The sequence below is a fragment of the Gallus gallus genome, chromosome 7 (assembly GCF_016699485.2).
Source record: "Gallus gallus isolate bGalGal1 chromosome 7, bGalGal1.mat.broiler.GRCg7b, whole genome shotgun sequence".
NCBI lineage: Eukaryota > Metazoa > Chordata > Aves > Galliformes > Phasianidae > Gallus > Gallus gallus.
Window position 1 is genome coordinate 6,682,250 of NC_052538.1, and position 21,078 is coordinate 6,703,327.

At 57.5% G+C, this 21,078-nt stretch overlaps 1 protein-coding gene across 2 annotated transcripts in view; it reads left to right on the top strand.

Moving 5' to 3' along the window:
* Positions 1–2,787: 2,787 nt before the first annotated feature.
* Positions 2,788–21,078, top strand: part of COL18A1 (collagen, type XVIII, alpha 1) — a 31,068-nt gene continuing 12,777 nt past the window's right edge. Inside the window, exons 1-2 of one of the 2 annotated variants that reach the window (NM_204164.2) lie at positions 2,788–2,822; positions 2,906–2,979. In NM_204164.2, the coding sequence (NP_989495.2) occupies positions 2,812–2,822; positions 2,906–2,979 (85 nt within the window). In that variant the 5' untranslated portion in view covers positions 2,788–2,811. Of the gene's footprint in view, positions 2,823–2,905; positions 2,980–16,892; positions 17,479–21,078 lie in introns of those variants that run through there. The other variant, XM_025152068.3, reaches the window with a different exon arrangement.

The following is a 21,078-nucleotide window of genomic DNA, read 5'->3' on the forward strand; positions in this document are numbered from 1 at the left end:
GACCCACATGTTGTGCTAGGATGTGCTTGCACCAAGGCATTGCACAGCTGTGAAACTCTGCCCTCCCCAGCTCCCCCTGGCATCACACAGGCACGGCAGGAAGGCAGACAAGTGCCATTTCCCACACCCAGCAGGGAGGCGGAGAGACCTAAGGGCGAGCCACATGGATGAGGCATGCAAGAAGCATCTGCCTCGGCCCAGTTCCCATGAAATGCTTTTCTGTGTGCTTCAGCTGATGTGTGCACGAGTATTGGTTTCCCCATTGAGTGGATGACTCACGGAGGAGCTGGCAGGAAGGGGGGAGGCTGTGGGACACACACTGGGTGCCCATGCCTGGAGGTGCAGCAGGCACTACTCCACAGCAGGGAGCAGGGGGACACATGGCTGGGCCCTTCTGACACTGCATGGGGATCTCCAACCCTGGGGGTCCCTGCCCCATCCCCCACCTCCTTATAGCTAGCATGAGCCCTGCTGAGTGTGAGCCATACTGATTGCATGGCTTTGGTTCAAAGCCCTGCTGAGCCACAGCCATCGGCACTATCCTGTACTCTCCGAACCAACAGGAAGGGTGTGGATGGGCTCCTGAAGCTCCCTCTCCCCAGGATCAGCTCACCCCCACGCACATGGATGGGTAACGTGCTCCCTGCTCGGCCAAGCTCTCATGCTTACCAGATTTCCTCTTTGGTGGAATATCTGGGTTTCCAATTATCCCCACTCCCTGTCTCAGCTCCTTGGGTCCTACCCAAACGCCCACCTTCACGGCTATGTGTGTTTCAGCTCTGGAAGTGGGGATGCCTTTTGCAGACAGGGGTGAGATGCTGCTACCTTGTCCCTTGCCGGATGCTCACTGCTCAGACTGCCCCATGGAGAACAGCCCAGGAAACCCACCCCACGTCCCACGCAGGTACAGGGCCCAGGGTGCCTATGGAGGAGTTTATGACCCCTGCTTCTTCCCATGGAAAGAATGCAAAGCCTCCAGCAGGGTTCACCATGGTGGATGTCTCCAAGCCGCCTCACCCTCAGGCTGTAACCCAGCACTGGGGATTGAACCCCAACAAACAGCACAGGAAAGGGCTGCAGGTGGGCGCAGGCAGGATATCCTGCTACTCGTGGTGTTCTGCTCTCTTTGCATTGCTGCAGCCTTTGTTTTCCTGCACAGCCGCTTGCCAAATATTGCGCTTTGCCTCCTTGCTCCTCATTGCCCTGCTGCCCCAACCCAGCAGCCCCTGCTGCTTCCCAGCCTCCAGAAACAGCCCCCCGGGAGGAGCCTGGCGGCACCAGGACCAGGACGCCTGCCTGCTCCCACCACACAGGCTGCGTTGCACAGCAGCACTGCTCAAGCAGCCGGCTCTCAGCAGTGCTGGCAGCCACGGTTCACGGGGTCTGCAGGCGCCAGCACATGGGCCATGGCTTCTGGGGACACTGGCAGCCAGGGACACGCTGCTGCTCACAGCCACTGCGCAGGAGGGGGAGGCGGAGGCAGGCCAAGCGTGTCGGAGCGCTGCTGGAGACATCGGCATTTCCAGCCCCCCCCCCCCTTCACCGAAAGGAGGGGAAAACAGCCCCGTCATCCCGCAGGGTTGCCAGGGTGACATTTGTTGGCTGCTGTGCTATCCCAGCCGCTGAGCTGCTGAGGGCGGTGCGCAGGGATCCAGCACAGCCCCTCCATCCAGACGATGGCACTGGGGTGCCAACATAGAGGCCACCCAGCGGTACAGGGTGCGAGGGAACAGTGGGGCCCTGGAGGAGCCATGTGGAGAGAAGAAATGCCAAAACTTTGCTGAAGCCTGAAGCCTGCGGGGCAGGAGGGCCTTTGGGCTGGGGCATCACCACCATGGGAGCGCTGCTGGTTTCCATTTGGTTGGCTTTTGAAAGAGCTGCCTCCCTGGCAGCTTCCCCCCTGGTGGGCAGCGCTTGTTTGCTTGGGAAAAGATGAGCCTCATTATCTGTCCTCTGCGGCTCTCCAACTTGAAAGCGCAGCAGGAGGACATTTTATGGTGGGAAACTTCCCTGGTGGCAGCCAGGATGGTGCGAGGAGGGCTGTGAGGGGGGGATGGTGACCTGCTGGCGGCAAAGGGAGGGAGGAAAGCAGCCAAAGGGTGACGGTGGGCTTCAGCCTGTCCCAGTCGCTTGCATCGGTTTGTGTTTTCCATGTTTTCCAAGCACCATCCATGCCCAGAGCCTCCTGCAGCCCACCCACTGCCCCAAAAGCCCCGTGCACAATGGCAGCCCGGGGGTTGGGCTCAGGGCTGCCACGTGTTGCTTTTGCACAGCTCAGGTGCAGCCTCCACCTGGCAGAAAGGCATCCAGGCCAGAAAGGAGAAACATAAGAGCCCTGGCCACGCGGGATCTCCCAAAGAAAAGGCAGCTCCGGGCTCTGACCCTCGTCCCCGTTCTAGGGTTGTGCCTTGCGGGTTATTCCACCTAGCTCAGACACCGCCTTTGCCATCAGTGAATCAGTCCCAGATCCCCTGGAAGTTTCCAGGCTTGCATTCCCGAAGCACGCTGCCGCGGGGCACCAAAGCGCCGCACAGGACAAAGCCAGGTGTGGCACTTTTTTCTTTTCTTTTTCTTTTATGTGCGGGGCTGCAGAGAGAAGAAATGGGGACACCGGAGCACATCGAGGATGCTCAGGGACAGGCGGGCCGTACCCCCCCCCAGCGCAGCGCGGCCCTCGCAGCCCGGTACCGGGGGCTGGAGGCGGGCTGAGCCCTCCACGGCCCCGCCCCGCCCCGCTCCGCCCCCCCTCCGGGACGGGCCGAGCCGCGCGGAGCCTCGCGGAGCCGCGCATTGCCGGCAGCGGCAAGCACCATGCGCCCGGGGTGAGCGGCGGGGCCGGGGGGAGCGAGGCTGGCGACGGGGCCGAGGCTGACAGCGTTCTCTGTATTTCTTTCTCCTCCCGCAGGTGTGCCCCGCGGAGGCTGTTGCTGCTCGGGCTCTTTGTGCTGCTGCTGCTCCCCGCCGCCTCCCAGGAGCCCGGTAACGCGCGCGGGGCGAGAGGGGAGGGATGGGGGTCCCGGAGCACTGCCCGTGGGGCGCTCTGCGAGAGCGGCCGCCCGTGCGAAACGGTTGGGTGGAGGGGTGGGTAGGTGGAGCAGCGTCCCCGTGCACCCCGTCCACTGCTCCGTCTGATGGGCCGGCAGCCGGAGGGAGCGACGCGTGGCCGTAGGGCCGGCGTTGCCCGGGAGTAAGATTCAGTGATCCTCATGGGCTCCTTCCGTCTCGGGAAGTCCTGTGATTCTGTGGTTCCGTGCCCTAGAGCAGCCGTGTGCCGGTGGTGTCCTTTCCTCAGGTCCTCGCTGTCCAGGCAGCGCTGGGAGACGCGCGATGCCCCGGCGTGCCCTGAGGGGTCCCCCTGCCCTCGGAGGGGATCCGCTGCTCTGCCCCGTGGGCTGCGCGCTCCCTCGGAGAGGCAGAATGAGGCTCAGTTTTCCAAGCCTTCCCTCCCCACGAGGCACGAGCCGGTACAATGCGCTCGGGGAGGCTTGGCTCGCCCGCAGCCTGTTTGCAGAGTGGTCGAGCGCTGTGAGCACTGACCCAGAACGGGTGAGGGCGGCTCTCTGTGTCCCACACGGAGCGCTCCCACCTCTCTGCAGGTCGGAAGGTACGGCTGCTGCCCTTCCTTCATCCCACCGCCAGCTTGGGTGTCTGTGGGAGGCTGTTCAGGTACGGGCAAGCTGGGAGTCAGCAGGTGCTGGGCTGTGAAATCTGTGCATTATTTACTGGAGCGAGGCTTTATGCCATCTAGGAACAGCTTTCGGCTGAGGCTGTGCTGCAGGACAAATGCAGGCACTGGGTGCAGCCAGCGGCAGGGATGCCTGGCACTGCTGGAGCCTATCCGGGAGCATAGGGAGAGGTTTTCCAGGCGCCTCAGACTGGGTTTGTGACGCTGCTGTCTGGGCTATGGGTCCCCAGGGACCTCAGCAACAAAGACGTCTCCAGAGGGAGAAAATTATTTCCATGCAAAATCCCAAATTGACTATTTTAGGTCCCTGGAGAGTGTCCAGCGCAGCCAAGCTGCAGGGCTGGGCACTGCTCTGAGGGTGGTTATTTGGAGCAGAAATGGCTCCTTATGTCCTTCCCACTCTGGCTTCAGGTGACGGAGCTGTACCTGACCCAGAGCCACATCCCCACTGCCCTCAGGGTCACCCTGCTTTGTCCAGACTCGGTGGGCACAGCCGTAGGGCTGGCAGGGAAGTGCCCGTCTCACCCCACTGACTTGGCTGACTCCCAGTGGTAGGCTGCGAATCGGGTTTTAAAGAATTTGAATGTGTCTCAGTGTGGCTTTTTTCTGGGTTTTTTTTTTTTTTCCTTCCTTTTTTGTTCCTCTTGGTTCAATGTCCAAGGACTGCAGGGCCTGTTCTGCCAGCCCTTCTTTGTGATGGGCTCCTCGGGAATGTTTGCTCTGAAGGCCATCCTGTTGAGAAGATAACCTTTCTGTTTATCTGCCTTTCTTGCAAATTTGGGGACTGAGCTGCTTGGAGTCGGGCTTTTTTTTTTTCCCCTGGAGATCCCTCAGAGTAGCATGGGGCAGGGGTTCAGGGCAGGGATGCTGCTGGGATGCCACTGCATGTCCCATCCTGAGAACACAGGGAAACTGGGGCAGTGCTGCAGGCTGCAGTATGTTGGGTTTCTCTGTATTATTGTTGGAGCTGAGATGGAGGAGTTTCCATCCCATTTTTGGAGCTCCTATCCCTGAAGGTGCCCTGGGCAGCCTGATCTGGTGGAGGGCAACCAGCTCTCAGCATAGGACTGGAACCGGGTGGGCTTTAGGTCTGTTCCAACCGAACTGTTCTGTGATTCTATGATGGGCCAGGATGCTGAGGTCAAGCTGGTGGTGGTGGGAAGCAGACAACACCTGGACAGCTGTGATGTCTCTTGTGCTGCTGAATGCAGCAGGTGCCAGAGTGACACGCTGCTGGCAGCTCATGCTCTGTGTATTTCCATCCTCGCTCGCTCATTGGCATCCATGGCTTGGGTGCCTTGCAAGCACGAGCCCTCAGAGATGAAGCAGGTGCCGTGCAAAGAGATTTACGGCCTGTGACAACTACTTTAGCATAGGCTTGTGGGGGTTTCTGACAGGTGGATCTGAGCTTTCGCAAACATTATTTTAGGAATTTCTCCTGACAAGGAGAAGGGCTGGGTGAGGAGTGTGCCGCAGGTGGTACCAGCAGGTGCTGCTTTATGTTAGGATGAGCTCCACATTGAGCATCCCAAGTGCTGCCCATGAGCAGAAGCGCCTCGACATTACCCAGCTGCTGGCTGGCCAAGGACAGGGACCACGTGTCCCTCATGTCACCACCCAGCCTCTGCCCAGGCTGCTGGCAGAGCTCAGCATAGTGGCTGCCAGCTTTCATGGCCCCACAGTGCATTCTGCTTTGGGGCTGGGAACTCAATGTAAAAAGAGATGAGTAGTGCTGCACTCCCAGGCGGCGCTTGTCTTCTCTTCCCTTTCAGCAAGTGACCTGATCCTGACTTTCTCTGTGGTCTTGCAGCTCTGGGCTGGACTCAATCCATCTGCAGCATCCTGCAGCCCTGCTGGATCTCAGATATCTGCAGGAGAATGGGAGCTGAGCCCTCCGGGATGTGTGCGGCCATGGCACGCGCCCCTGGCACAGTGGCTGCTGGCATGAGCACTGCCGAGCCCTGGGGCAGTGCTGTTTGTGCCCTGGAGAGCAGCCCCTCTTTGGCAACTCCTGTTATTTATTTTGGTCTGCAGCTGCAAGAACCTCTCCTTACTCTGTTTATTTCGTTAGGATGTAGGCGCTGCTGAAATAGTGAGCCTGAACACTTGGAGAGGACCGGCACTCAGGGGAAAAGCCCTGCAAAGGCTATTGCCAGGCACTAAAACAACAAACAGAAACCAAAAGTAGGCACCTAGTGCTGGGAAACAGTCCCCTTCTGTGGTATGCTCGGGATGATGCTCTGAGCCCTGACACAGCGGCCCAAGTAAGCGCATCTTGTCCAAAAGCCGAGAGCTTCCCCAGTACAGAATGAGTTCTGGCATAAACCACTGACTTCAGAGTGCTGAAGGAGACATCTGGGATTAAGTATCGGATGCGAATCAGCAGCCCAGAGGTATGGGATTAATAAAGCATTTTAATGATCTTCCAGAGTATCTGGTGGCATTTGAGGAAGTGCTGGGAACAAGCCCTTCCAAGAGCAGCCCTCGGCTGCAGGGGGCAAGCCCAGCTCTGCCCTACACCCCTTTGGTCTGTGGGGTGCTGGCTGTGCGGATGTAGGAAGGTGTGTGTTGCACTGTGTTTTTTTGGCTTTCAGCATAGGGCTTGATTGACCCACAGTGTTTCTTGCCAGGAATGTAATTGAATCAGGGAGCTAAGTGGGATTAGGAACTGGTTTGGACATTTACGCTCTTACTGGGAGCTTTTGGAGCCGTGGCCGCGTGGGCTGGGAGCACGGGGGGAAATGTCAGAGCAGGGGAGTCTGGGAGAGGACTAAGGGCTGCAATGGGTCCTGCTGCTCGGCAGCAGCCCCCCCCCCCCAGCGCTGGGGGCTGTCAGCAAGCAACATCTGCTCTGTGACATCCCGTTTGCACTTAAAAAGGTTGCTCTGGTGGAATTTTTATTGCTTTTTTTTGGCATCGCATTCCAGCCCCTTTTAGATGGAAATTTGTCATTAGTGACTTTTAATTGTATTTTTGTTATATTCCCAAGCTTGTTTCTTCCTCTGAGGCCCTGGGACTGGAGGATGGGGCTGCTCCCCTGGCCCTGTCGCTTGGCCATGGGAGGGGGGAAAGCAGTGGAGCACCTGAGGGTGGCCACAGCAATCCCCCATCATCATTCTGCCTGCCAGCCCAGCTGCCCTTGAAGCCGTCTCCAGTTTTACAGTCCATAAGTGAGCCACCTGCTTCCCCTCCAGTAAACACTGCAGTTAAACAGATGATTTTTTTTCCACCTCCCTCATTAGACTGAAACTTAATTGAGTCGAGGACTGTTGACTTTTGGATAAGGGGCACCTTTCTGATAACCCCAGACAAGGAGCTGACAAGCATCCCTGGCACAGAGCGCAGTGGCTCCGGAGACGTACTGGGAGGCAGCAGGGAGGGATGGGTGCTCTGGGGGAGCCCAGGTCTCGCCAGCGAGGACTGTTCACTGCTCCTTCCTTGGGCACAGCAGCAGAAGGGAAAATGCACTGCTGGTTTTGGATTTCACCCTGGGCATTTGGAGGAGAAAAGCCCCACTGTGCGCAATCTCAAGCCCACAAAGGGGTATCAGCTGTGGGCCACAGTGCTGCCACCCCCACAAGATTAAGCTCAAAGGTGCCATTGTCACCCTGGTGTGACAATGTAACCAGAGGCTGCAAGCGGAGGATGGGATCTGCACAGACTCCGGGAGGAGTTTCCAAGCAGGGCACCATGCGATAAGATGGTGCTGTGTAGCAAATTCCTGCATCTCTGGCTATGGAGATGACAGAAAGGGGCCAAGGCACTGTTCTGTGCAGCTCTCTCCCTTCCCACAGAGAGTGGGAATCCCTCGGGACCCATCCCTGTCAGATGCCCGTCCAGCACCTGGTGTCACCAGCAGGAAAATGGCCCTACTCCCTGCTGGCTCACCACAGCTCAATGGTTCTGGTCCAGTGCTGGAGCCAAAGGACATGAGGTAATGGCCTCAAGTTGCATCAGGGGAGGTTCAGGTTGGATATTAGGAAGAATTTCATCTCAGAAGGAGCATTAATGCATTGGCACAGGCTGTGCGGGAAGGTGGTTGAGCCGCAGTCCCTGGAGGTGTACAGGAACTGTGGAGATGTGGCACTGAGGGACGTGGTCAGTCAGCACGGTGGGTTGGAGTCGATGATCTTAGTGGTCTTTTCCGACCTTTATGTTTCTATGATTCTGTTTCAGAATGGAAATGTATCTCCAAAATGCACTTTCTTGGGTTGGAGGAGGGATGTTTCTGAGCTGGTTTCTCTGCAAAAGTAAAGGTTCTGTCATTCTTGAGGCAAGAATGGAGCTGTGCTGGCAGGGAGACCTTTCTGGGAGTGGACTTAGTGGGGATGGTTGGAGTAGATGTTCTTAGAGGTCTTTTTTAACATGAATCATTTTACGAGTCTGTGACTCTATGCTCTGCACCTGCAGCAGCTGGCTGGCAGCAGGGAGCCTTACGTCTCTCTGCACTGGGACCAGAGCCATCCTCCTGGGGACCTTCTGGCCACTGTGTCACACCTGGTGACTGCTCTGCAGGACTCAGTGGCCACCAGCTTCTATGGCAGCTGGCCATGGGAAGCAGCGCTCCATCCGCTATTCCCTGCCTGGGCTCAACCTAAAGAGTTAACATACATGTTTGCAAGGGGCCCCGCAGCCTCCAGCCCCCAAAGGCAGTGCTGGAGGTAATAATCTTCTTTCAGCTCTTTTTTTTTCCCTTTCCCCTGCTAATTGTGGTGCTGACATGTCCCTTCCATGAAAAGCCCTTTTGTCACCGGTTGCTGGGCAGGCCCGCACCTAGCAGTGGGCTTCAGGTAGCTCACTTGGCACAGCAGCATCCCTCTGCTGTGCTCCCACTTCTGGGGGTTGCACAAAGCCCCTTTTTGCCTTTCCTCCCTGGAAAGTGCCAGGGGCCCAGTTCTTGCCCTCGTGCTACCCAGAGGGAGAGGTCAGCCAGTCTAGACGCTAATCCGCCTCGTGCTGTATTTCTGCTGCCTTGAGTGTCCTAGCAACAGGGCTTGGAGGCGGTGGATGAAGGATGTTTGCTGCATGGTGGGGCAGCCAGCAGGGTCTGTCCAAGTACCCTACAGCTGGGGACAGACTGACACCTGAGCCTCAAGGCTGGCCAAGTGTAGCCATCCCTTTTGGGGAATTCCCATCTCTGGGCAGCTAAACAGGGTGAGATGCAGCTTTGTGCTGAGGACCCTCTGCCACACTGATTATCGGCCAATAACAATGTCCCCTTGCAATCTGCTGTGTGCTCCCTTTCCTTCCCCGCAGCCCCCTTCCGGGCTTTCTCCTGCCCTGTGGTTCCCCGGCCTTTGTCCTCCTGCCTGTTCCCATCGCTTGCACCACATCCAAGCACCACCACTACGGTGTGTGGGGCTCTGTGCTGGCAGCACTGGGTGCTCCCCACTGCCGGGCTGGGTGCTTAGCAGGCACGCTGCATCTTGCATGGAGTCCTGCAGCCAGCTCCTGCATACCTCAACTTTTTTGCTGGAGTTTTTTTTTTTTCTTTCTTTCCTTCCTCCCCTTTTTTTTTTTTCCCCTCCCCTTTCTCTTTTCAGCTCTGGCGGCATGGAGCTCTCACTGGGGAATTGCTAATTCAGTGCCCTTTGTCTGCTGCCCAGCAGCAGCCAGGAGGGGAGGTTTGGGATTTGCTGGGGGGGTGGATTTGGGATTTGCTTGGAAGTTTGGGATTTGCATGGAAGTTTGGGATTTGCTTGCTCCACGTGGGGTACCTCATCCTGCCCTGCTAGGAGCAGCCATGTGTTGGTGGGCGTGAAGGATGCTGTGGTGCTGAAGGTGGGTTTGTGGAATCTTCAGAGTGGTTTATTTACTTATGGATGCTTTCTTTGGAAAAAAAAAACAAAACACCCAAACTCATAAACTCTGAAAACAAAAACAAAAAACCTAAAACAGTGGAAAAAAACCAATGAAGTGTAGTGGTGATGCGGCAAGGGAGGGGGGGAAAGAAACGTTGCCGTGCTGATTTATGGGACTTTTTTCACAGGTCACTGCTAGCATTTGCGGAGTTGGCCTTGCTGCAGGAAAAACTGGTTTTCAGCATTCCCATTAGGAAGAAACTTGAGTGGTTGTATAATTAAAATGCAGAAGAAAGAATCCCAGAGCAGCTGCTTGTGGTGCTTGGGGCGCGCAGCCACCTCCCGCATTTGCCCTCTGCTTGCTCCATGCTGGAGTTCACAATGGGAAAATGCCACATCCCTCTGCTTGCCTTATTGCTGCTCTCCCCTCCTTGCTCCCTGCAAAGTCAAACCCTGCAAGTAGACTTTAAAGCAGGATGGCATGGGATGCAAAGGGGCATCTGTCCTATGCTGGGGTGCATGGTGATGGTGCTGTGGATACCCCTGGCCGTGCTGGGGCACGTTTTGGGATGAGTGGAAGGCAGTCCCCCAGCGCCATGCCCAGCCTGCAGGATGTCAGCCCCACACAGGGAAAATTGCCAGTTGTCAGTTGGACAATGGTGGCATTGTAGGGACAGAGCGGGGCAAAAGGGCCCGGCTCCAGTGTAATGTTACTTTTCTATTTATGTTGCCATAGTCAGTGCTGAGAAATGGCCCTATTCTCTCTAATCCCCCACTCCAGGCATGCCTGCTGGTTTGTGGTGTGGGTTTTTTTTTTTTTTTAACCCTTTCCTTGCTGGAAAGGCTCGCAGTGACGTGCTTGCAGGAATGGCAGGCTGGAGCAACCACCAGCAAATTGGAACCACTGGATGCCATTCATCCTAATGTCAGTAAATATTGGTTGACATCCTCAAGAATTTCAATTAAGACCCTCTTGTATGGCAGCAGCCTTGACTGGCATCACATTGCCACAAGCCAGATGGATTTCAAGGCACTGAGCCCTGCAGTGTGTGTGGCAGGGCAGGTTCAAGGGCAGGGTGATGCTGCTGAAGGCTGCTCCCAGCATCTCGCTGCAGTACCGGAGCTGTGCCAGGGCATGGTGTGGAGTGTGGTGACCCTGCACTGGGCTGGCAGCCCAGATGGGACGGGGACGTGCTGCTGAGGTGGGATGTCACAGCTTGGTGGGAACTTGTGAAAGACTGGGAAAAAGATGCCAAAGCCAATAGCACAGATGGGGTGTTGTACAAGGAGAGCAGAGAGGTGGAAGGAGCGAGGAGCAGGCATAGAGCCTTGTTAAGAGTGCCCTGAGGCTCAAGGCACACAAAGCCCTGAGTGTCAGGGTGTCAGTGCGGACACTGAGAGCAATTGAAGGGTGGTCTGTGGGATTAGGAAAAGGCTTCCCTGTGCCTTCTTTTTCTTCCGGTTGCCTGGCAGAGCAGTGTTCCCCACCACCTGGCTGCAAGGGGATGCCTAGGGTCCTTTGCTGCAGAGTGAGACCTGGGTGCGGATATCCCAGGCAGGGTGGGCATGGTGCCCTTCGAGACCCCTTTGGGTGGTCTGTACTGGAGATGCACTTGCAGGAGACTCAGGCTGTGTTTTCTTCTCCTCATGATGCTGGAAGGCTTTGTCTGAGCCCTGGCCAGCCCCTACCCAGGCAGATCTTTCTCAGCAGCTCAGCGTTGCTCTTTGCTTGAAAAGCATCAAGTTAACTCCCAAGCTCCTGCTTTCTGCAGATCTCCTGTGCTCTGTATTTGCAAGTGAAGAGGTGTCTGGAAACAGCACCTGGCTGCCCTGTCCACAGCAGAACTGGGAACCAACACCCTCCCATCACCCCCATGCTCCCGGCACCTCCCAGGGGCTGCAGGAATTCCAGGAATGCAATTGTGATTTGGGAATTCCTAGGGGGTCGGGCAGAGGAGCGCCCAATGCTGTGTGCTCCCACTCAGAGGAGGAAGTGCCAGTGGTGGTAAAGTGTCACACCAGTACCAGGATGGAGGTGGCTTAGGGTGGGCACTGCGCTTTTCCCCCCTCCAGGGAGCACTTGGTCTGCAGGGTGATGCATTGCCATGGGGGCAGGAAGGGGGCACATTCCTTCCTTCGCCTCCTGCTGCCTTATCTCCTGGCTGTCGGGCGGCCCCACAGTGATGGGAAGCAGAGCTGGTGCCCCCTGGCCTGCCCCCCGCCTGCAGACAAAGCCAGCTCTGCGGGATGTGCTGAGAAAAAGGGAGCTGCCGGCACGTTGTTGCCCTCCCATTGGGCTGGGTAATGAGTTACGAGGTCAGTGCATGGTGCCTTTGCTGGGACCCGACCCGTCCTGTTCTGCTCCCAGAGGAAGCGGCTCCGTGGTATTTTTAGTCTCACCAGGGAGGATGGAGGGGAGATTGTTTGCTTGGTGTCAGCTCTGCTGCGCCCGCTGCCATAGTCTGCATATTTCCCATGAGGACTGACAAATTAAAGACTCTTCCTCAGTGAGTAGCCCCGATGCCCTGGTGGGCATCAATGACCTCATGGCCAGGGTTGCAATGCGGACACGTGGGCCAGGCTTAGGGCACTTTGGTTCCAATGCTCACTGAAGAGGTGTGGGAGCCCTGGGTTAGGCGTATCCCACTGCAGCGGTGCACCCAGGCTGTTCGTTATCCCCTGGATGATTTGATCGCTCCCTCAGGCAGTTGTGACATTTTAATGGTTTATCTTATCGAGGAATTTGCTGGGAGGAAGTTTCTGTCTCTCCATGAGTAAATGTTTAGGAACGCTGCTGTGGTCTTGGGGGCTCAGCGGTGCTGTGCGGCTGTGGGAAGTGGGTTGCATCCTCCCTGAGCAACCACCTGTGTCACCAGCCCTGGCGGCTGCTGGCACACGCGATACCCTGCAACCATGCAGCATCCCTTTCCCCTGCATAAAGCACTGCCCTTTGCCAGGATTTGGAAGGCTGTACTCGTGTATGTTGCATTTAAGGACTGAATTTACTTTGTGTTCAGTGTTGTTCCAAAGATGGTGCGGGGTCCCTGGGATAGGGACGGCGTGCAGCGCTGGGGATATCTGTGTCTCTGTCCTGGGTGCAGCTGCTCAGCCACCTCTCTGCTGCTGCTCACTGCTGCCAGGCGCCTGTCCCGCTGTCTGTCCCACTGTCTGTCCTGCTGGCTGCATGGGAGGTCAGCAGGATGTAGCAATATCCTTAGGCCTCTTACGTGTGCATCCTGATGAGTGTCTTTTACTGTTGTTTGTGCTTTCGGATAGGAAGAGATTTAAATCCCAAACATTGATAGGTTTTAAAGATACCATCTGCTTCTGACAGTTGCTGGATTTTTTTCTCCTCAGTGCTTGAATGCTCCGCCTGCAGCCTCTCTGCTGGGCTAGTGCTGAGGTTTTGTCTCTTCCCCAGCAGCACTCATACAGGACAACGTGCACAGACAGGGCAGCACCTCTGTGTGCCTCTATTTCACACCAGGGAGCTGCATATCCAGACCCACAGTGTGCAGTGCTTTATCAGTGGGCAGCTGGCCCTACTGTTTGGCAGCAGTGATTTTTAGCAACGGAAAACTCCCACAGCTCACTGCAGTCTCTTTGCTCTGTGCCTGGGAGCCTCTGAGGTCCTGATGCCCATGCTGCTGGGAGCTTGCTGGGCTGTGGGCATGGGATGAGAGACTTACTTCTAGGGATGGGTCAGGGAGCTCGGGCTGCTGGTGGGCAGCAGCGCTCTCAAATGTTTACTCCGCTGCATTTTGTGCCTTTTGGAGCTGGGTGCTTTCTCATGCATTGCAGTAGGAGCCTTCTGATGTTACAGGGCTGAGCTTTCTGCTAGCAAATAATGAAGCTGTGCTTTGGAAAGACTGTGGGGCTGTGGTGTGTTCTCCTGGGGTGCCTTTCATATCCCTGGGCTGAGTGATGCAGGGGATGGTGGAGGTACAGGGTTGCCCTGGCAGCAGAACACACTCCCTTAGTATGTACACCAAACCCTTTTGCCGTTGAGAAAAGAGGCCTGGGGGGCCTTGGTGTGTGCAGCAGGGAGGAAGGTGTCTTATCCTCCCCTAGGAGCAATCTGAGATGTCCTTCTGGTAGTCCAATGGGTTATGCTACTATGGGACAATCTGCAGGGCTTCCTGTGGGGGGTTGGGGGCAAGGGGTGGAGGGTGGAATCGGCTGTGCTGAGGGGGCTGGGGGTATCTTGAGCAAGAGCCAAAAGTAAGAGAGGAGGCACGGAACTGCAGGTGATGGAGGGATCAGGTTGCTCACCCTGTCTGAGCTTGCTCGGCTAAGTATGTTCAAGGGTTCCTGGCCTGGAAAGGAGAGGTCCTTGGTGGGCCAGTGACACCTAGAGGGAAGGGGCAGGGCCGTTGGGGTCTTGTCCTGCCCCAGCTGAGCGGTCAGGTCCTGCAGCTAGAGCTGTGCTGGGTGCCACATCCCAGTGCAGTGCCCATGGGCACGGTAGCATCCCTCGGGGCCCCTCTGCGACCTCTACTCTGTGCATTGCTCGGGCCTGGAGCTCCCTCTGCTGTCTGTCTGTCTGTCCGTCCATCCATTCATGCTGCTCACTGAGCTCTGGGTGGGGAGCCCTCAAGAAAGAGCAGTGTGACCCCAGAGGAACTGGCTAGTTGTCCCCAGCAGCCATCTAGGTCCGTGGGATGGGCTTTCCTGAGTGGAGCTCATCCCCTTGGTCCCATCATCTATCCCCCAGACTCTCCCTGCTGAGAGCTCAAAGCACCACACTGGGAGGCACCGTGAGTCAGCCCCATGTATGCAGCTCTGGCACAGCACAAGCAAATATTTCCCTGGCCAGGTCCCCTGTTGCCTGTCACAACCCCTCACTCTTCCCACTGCCCCAGGGAGCATGCAGCCAGCTTGCTGGAAACCCTTTGGCTCGGTGCCCTGCTCAAATGTGGTTATTTGTTAACCACGAGTGTGGAATATAGGTTTGAAACCAGGGCTCTCTGGTTTTCCTTTTCCTTACACCCCATGCATAGTGCGCACACGATCCCTGCTTGCACTGCGTCTGCATGCTCAGCCTGCCCTGCTCCTTGGAATGCTCTTGGTGGCGGCAAGGCAGCTTGCTGGGGCTTGTGGTGCTACCACCCAGCGTTCTGCATCTCTGCTTTGGGGGAGAAGCCGTGGGAAATGGCTCCAGCATCCCCCTGTCCAGGCTACATTCCTCTGCCCTGCCTGCACCCCATCAACAGCCCCTTTGTGGCAAAAATGAATCTCTCCATTGTCAGGGTGCCTAAAAAGGCCATTTCTCTGCACTGCTCAGAGTGGATACTGAGGCTTTTCCTCTGTGGCCCCCCCGCTGTACTGGGCCCCTGCGAGGACTGCTGTGCCTGGGTTTCCACCCATCCTTCCCGTGGGCAGCATGACTGGCAGCCCCCAGCCCTGACTCACTAGCGTGAGAAAGGGATTTGGGCTCTGTCCAGGAACAGCTTTGCTGTCTGTCCATCCATCTGGGCAGCCAGGAATGAGCCTGTCATGACTGTCCCCTGCCCTCAGACCTGTTGGGGCTTTGTGCCCAGGACCTGTGGTCAGGGCTTCCCCATGTCCTGAGTTTGGTCAGTTCTGGTGCAAAAAACAAGCCCCCTTTGTATCACTTCTGAAGTGATGCATTTGCTGAAGGAGGCGTGTGAAATTAGTGATAGGACAAGGCGGAACGGCTTTCAACTGAAAGACAGGAGATGTTAAGAAGAAACTCTTCACTCAGAGGGCTGTGAAGCGCTGGCACTGCTGCCCAGAGCTGTGGTGTCCCATCCCTGGGGGTGCTCAAGGCCAGTCTGGATGGGGCCCTGGGCAGCCTGAGCTCGTGGGGGCAGCCAGTCCGTGGCACAGGGGTTGGAAATGGATGATCTTTGTGATCCCTTCCAACCTAAGCCATGCTGTGGTTCTGTGATCACCCAGAACTTGTCCTCCGAACGCTCATTTGAGGTGGAGCGGCCTGTTGGGACATGACGGGGCAGGCTGACAGAAGCTGCTGAGCGGGGGGTGCACGTGGAAACCCAACCATAAAGGCAAAAAATGCATGACATTGGGTGTGGGCTGTGCTGTGTCAGGGGAAAGCTGTTCCACAAAGCACTCGTGAAACAACATCAGCTTTGGGCAGGCATATTAGTGTGGCATTATTCCTGTGCCAGCCACCATTTTAGTGGGAAAACTTGCACAGATCACACCAAAAAGGAGCGTGGGAAGCAGTGCATGGAACTAACAGACATCTGAGCATTAGTTTCACACTTTTCCTGGCTACTAGAGCCTTGCCAAAAGGCTGTTTTAAAATGATCGCAAGCCTCATTGACCCTGTTTTGTTCCTGTTTAATTTCTTTACAAATTGGAACAGCAGGAGAACGAAGAGGACTCTGTAGGGCTGTGGAGATGGTGAAGGGTCTGAGGGTGAGATGTGTGAGGAGTGGCTGATGTCCCTTGGTTTGTTTGTTTAGGCTGGAGAAGAGGAGGCTGAGGGGAGGCCTTGTGGCGGCCTGCAGCTCCTCACAGGGAGTGGAAGGGCAATGCTGAGCTCTGCTCTCTGGTGACAGTGACAGAGCCTGAGGGAATGGCATGGAGCTGTGTCAGGTGGGGGTGAGGAGAAGGCTGTGCCCCAGAGGGCAGTGGGCATGGAGCAGCTCCTAGGGCAGTGAGCACAGCCCCGAGCTGACAGAGCTCAGGGAGCGTTGGGACACCGCTCTCAGCCGTGGGGGTTGGGTTTGGGTGGTGCTGTGCGGGGCCAGGGGTTTGACTGGGTGACCCTTGTGGGTCCCTTCCAACTTGGGATGTTCTATGGTTCTCCTGGTCAGCATGAGGGGACATTGTGACAGAGGACCTGGCTGCCCCTGCATGGCTCCAGCACTGTGCTGCTTGCTGCAGGCTTTCGCAACCAGCTCCAGCAGAACTGAAGCTCCAGGCTGCTGTTACTCACACGCCCTGGCTTGGAGGCATGCTGGCTCGTGGTGCTGGGGGGCCCCGTCTGTGCTCTTCCAGCTCACTATCTGCTGACCTCACTCGCTCACTGTCCTACCACAGCACCTGGGCGTTCTGGCCATGAAACCGAGCAAGGAAAGGGTCTTGAAAGCACTTGCTGCTCTGGGGACTGGTTGCTTTCCCGGCCAGCAGAAATTTCGGAAGTGTTTTCTGGGTCATTTTGCCTTTCCTTCCTTTGGGGGAGAAGGAGTTAAAGCAGCAGCAGCAGCAGCAGCTGGCTAGTGTGGGCCAGGAGCCCAGGGAGCTTGTACCGCTGGCTCTGCTCCTGGGCATTGAGGGGGCTTGGGTGGGTCGTGGCCCGGCTGTGTGCCCCTCGGGGGCCGTGCCTGCTGCGAGGAGGCTGGCGCTGGGAGAGGAGGGCTTGGACCGGCGGCGGGGCCACTCCTCCCAGTGCTCTGGTTTGAAGGCTGGGCGCTGGGGAGCAGAGAGCGATGCGAGCGCTGCAGGCGCCTCGCTGGGGCCAAGCTCCTACCTCTGCCCCTGACCCCCTCTGTTTGCGAAGCCAGGGGGCTCGCTTTCCCCTCCCCATGGCTCTGCTCCACCTGGGGCTTTGGCTGCTGCTGGCTTCCTGCTGCTTCTCCTCCTCCGACGCGCAGCTCCTTGACTGGATTTGGGGCAGACCGAAAACCACGGGGACCCCCACGGCGCCCAGCACTGCAGAGACGTTGCCTACCCTGAGCACACCTCTGAGCTCAGCAGCAGCAGGGGATGTGGCCACCACGCAGCGGCGCTGGGAGCCGGAGCCCAGCATGGCAGTACCCACAGGAGAGGAGAGCACTGAGAGCACGGATGGCACCGAGCAGGGGGACAGGAGCACGGCGGGGATCACGCTGCCGACCGGCACCGCATGGACTGCCACTCCCCCTCGCAGTACATCACCCACCCACAGCCCCACTGAGACTCCGCTGCCCCTGGGAACGGGGAACCCCAATACGACGGAGCTGCCCCAGCAGCAGGAGGGGGCAGGGGGTTCCCCGCAGAGGCCAGCAGCCGCCCGTCCAGGTAGAGCTCCTTTCCCTTTCCCATCAGGTGACAGTGCCCACCACCCCACGGCGCAGCGACACGGAGCATCGCCCACGCCACGTGCTGCAGACCGTGCTGGGACACGGGGCTGGGGACCCTGGGCCACCCCCCGGCCGTCCCCCGCTGCTCCCAGTGCTGCAACACCGGGTGATGGGGATCCGAAGCGCAGCACCAACGGCAAGGGGCTGGCACTGCTTGGTGTCAGTGGGAGCCAGAGCCCTTCTGCACCCAAACTGAGGGCAGTGAGCGGTGTGGATTCTCCTCCTGCTGGTCCTCCCGAGTTCGATTTACTAACCTCCACCCTGCGAGTCGTTGGCGCGGGGCTTGCTCCCTCCTTCCCCAGACTGCTGCCAGCGGGCGGGCGCTGCCTGCCCCTCCCGGCCCACCTGCCCTTCTGCTCCGTTCTGGGCACCAGCCATCTCAGATTGCCGAATTATCTCAGCCACGGCAGCGAGGCGGAAATTTGGGCTGCTTTGCATGAGTGGGAGGGGCTGCTTGTATCTCGGTGCCACCGCTACTTGGAGTGGTTCCTCTGCTTGCTCCTGGTCCCTGGGTGTAGTGCCTTGGTCCCCGTAACTCCCCCGCCGTGCCAGGGCTTCTGTGAGGCCGTCAGAGACCTGTGCTGGATGCACTCGGCTGGTGGGCACCTGCCTCTGCCCTGTGACTCTCTCCCCAAGGAGGACGGAGGGTATTCTTGTGTCTTTGTTAATGTGTCTGCAGGTAATGTGGCTGGTGACCCTTGTCCACGTCTTCCTTCCGCATGTCTCACTGGCCAAAGCCTTCCAGCGCTCCAAGAGATGCTACTGCCTCATCTCTGTGGGAGACCCCTGTCCAAAAGCCTCTCTGCCCTGCCTCAGTTTTTGGGTTTTGGCTCCTTCTGCAAAGAGGAGCATCCTTGTCCCATCCTCAGGTTGTCCCCACTAGAGTGGAATGTGGAGCTCACCATGGGGGCTTCAAGGTGACCCTGGGCTGGAGCTGGAGGGAGCCACAGGGCATCGCTCCCCAGCATGGGGCCAGGGCTGTGACCTCGCGTGTGCACACTCACGTGCATGCTGCCCTGCCTTGGGGTTAATGATTTACCCACAGCTAATGTTTGATTCCCCCTGCTCAGAAAGCAGGAGAGGTGGTTGGTGCTCGACTATTGCCATGAAGTGCTTTTGAGCCCTGTGTGACTTAGCCAGCAGCTAAGGCCTCCTTGGTGGGGTGAGGAGCCAAGGGTGGCAGCTTGGGGACAGAAGCACCCCCCGGAGCAGGGGATGAAAGCCAGAATGGGAACTCCTACTGCTTCCCCTTGCAGCTCCACTGAATGGGGCTGTGTTCTCGTGCTGGACCCTGTGCCCTCAGGTGATGTGGAGCAGACAAATCTGGGAGACAAGGAAGGCACACATGGCCTTGTTGGCCCCCTGGGCTGTCAAAGCAGCTCTCTGTGGGATGCAACGGGAGGAGGGAGAGGCGGGGATGCAGAGCAGCCTTGAGCATCTCTGGAACCCTTCCAAGGGCAGCGGGAGCCAAAGCTCGGTCACCATGGCCCCAGGCATCCCTGCGTGATTCCCTGCCGGAGCCAAAGCTCGGTCACCATGGCCCCAGGCATCCCTGTGTGATTCCGTGCCAGCGCCACCTGGAACTGCAGTGGTGTCCATGGGAGAACTGCGTGGCCAGCTCTGGGGGTGCTGGCAGTCCTCCACTGCAATCCCTGGGCTGCCCAGGAGTCTCTTTGGGACAGTTTGGGGTTGGGATTGAGCCATGGCTGGGGGATTCCCCAGCTGCCGGCTGTGCATGATCAGGAATATCGGCAAGGCGGGAGTCCCGCTGCGGGGGTGAGCGCACAATGTCGCATTGTAGTTGACGGCGCTGGGATGTGAGTGCTGTGCTGCTGGCAGATGGACCATCCCCACCCTGCAGATGGGATCTGGATGTGTCTGTGGCCATCGTGGGCTTGCTCGCGTGTTGCAAGGTGCAAGCCTGTTTTCTTTGGGAAGCTTCCTTGTATTGTCACCCAACTCCTGCTCTGAGCCAGGGCACAAGTGGTGTGTTTGGAGAGGAAAGGGAACCCAGAGATGGTTGAAATACCAAGGGAAGTAGGACTGTGAATTGCATTGCTAACAAAAGCCTCTTTCAGCCTTCCACCCCCCGTTCCCCCACCCTCTTGAGCCTCAAGGCAGAGGATGGGCTGTCTGCATGAAGAATTGCAGAGATGGCTCCTGCACCCCTGCCTGTGTGGACCCCTGGGAGGAAGCTCTGATTTCCTCTTAGCTTAAAGCTTTTCTGAATTTGGCTTCCTCCAAGCCAAGATAAGCACCATCCATGCTTCCCAGTGGTGTCTCTTGAGGTCAGGGCTGCTGCACAGAGGGGCGGCTGGCGCAGCACTGTATGGCATGGCTCAGCACGACGGGAGCTGCTTTGCCTTGTGCTTGCATGTGCCGTCATGTGTAGGGCAACTCATGGTTGGCTGCCATCCACAGAACTGAGGTTGGCAGAGGGAAATGTCCCCCTACCTCTAGAATGAGGCATTTCTGAAGTCCCTCCAGTGGGGGCCAGCCCTGGCATCCTGGCTTGGCAGCCACAGGAGCTGGGGATGCTCTGTGTGCTCAGATGCCCCCACGCTTTGTAGTAGAAACCCAGGTATTTGTCTCTTCCAACCATCCCAGAGGACATCTTTCCCTCCCAGCCTGGGCTGGGCTGATTTTTTTTTTCTTTTTTAAATATATATATTTGGTTTTCTGTTATACACTGGAGAAAAATGCCTTGCCTCAGAGCAGGGTGGGGGTTCCCAGGCTCCTGCACACACCCCAATATACCTGGCTTGTGTTCAGCAGCAGGGAGGGAGGGGGACACTGGATTGTCTCAGCTCCTCATAGAGGCCCTTTGTGCCATCGTGGTTGGCAACATGGAGCCCGATCCCAGGCTGCAGTCCTTGGCTGTTCTGGGGACCCTGAAATGGGAACCTGCAGCTGGGAGCGGCTGTTGGATATCTTCTTGCTCCTGGGAAATCTGGAGTTAAAAATCACCGACGCATAGCACGCTTGCTTACTCGCTCGCATCAAGTTGGCACCGGCCCGAGAGGTTGACATAGGAGAGGAGGAATCCAGCGCCCATTGTGTGGGCGATGAGGATGTGTGTGCTGCCAAAACAACAGGAGTTTGCATCCAGAGGGCTGGCTCACACGGCCAGATGTTCAGCTGTGCCTGGTAGGAGAGACTGTCCTGACCAGAACTCCCTGAAGTGCCTTGAGAAAATGAACTGGGGCAGTAGACGAGTTCAAAATTGAGATCATCTGGGAAGCCGGCAGGGTGCATGTCAGTCCCAGCCGCTTTCCCAGGCAGTGCAAGGAAAGGGCTGGGATGGTTCCCAGCCATGGTGACCCTATGGGGACAGGGCATTGCAAGGCTGGTCACAACTTTGGAGCAGGCGTGGGTGTGCAAGGGCACGATACACAGCTGTACCTGCAAGAGATCTCATTTTATTGGAGCTCTGGGATGCCACGCCACCCTAACTGGAGAGCCAGCAGCAGGGATTGGGATGCGTTTTGGGAGCCACATCCTCATTCTACAGCTTGAGGAACACTGCTGCCTCATCTGG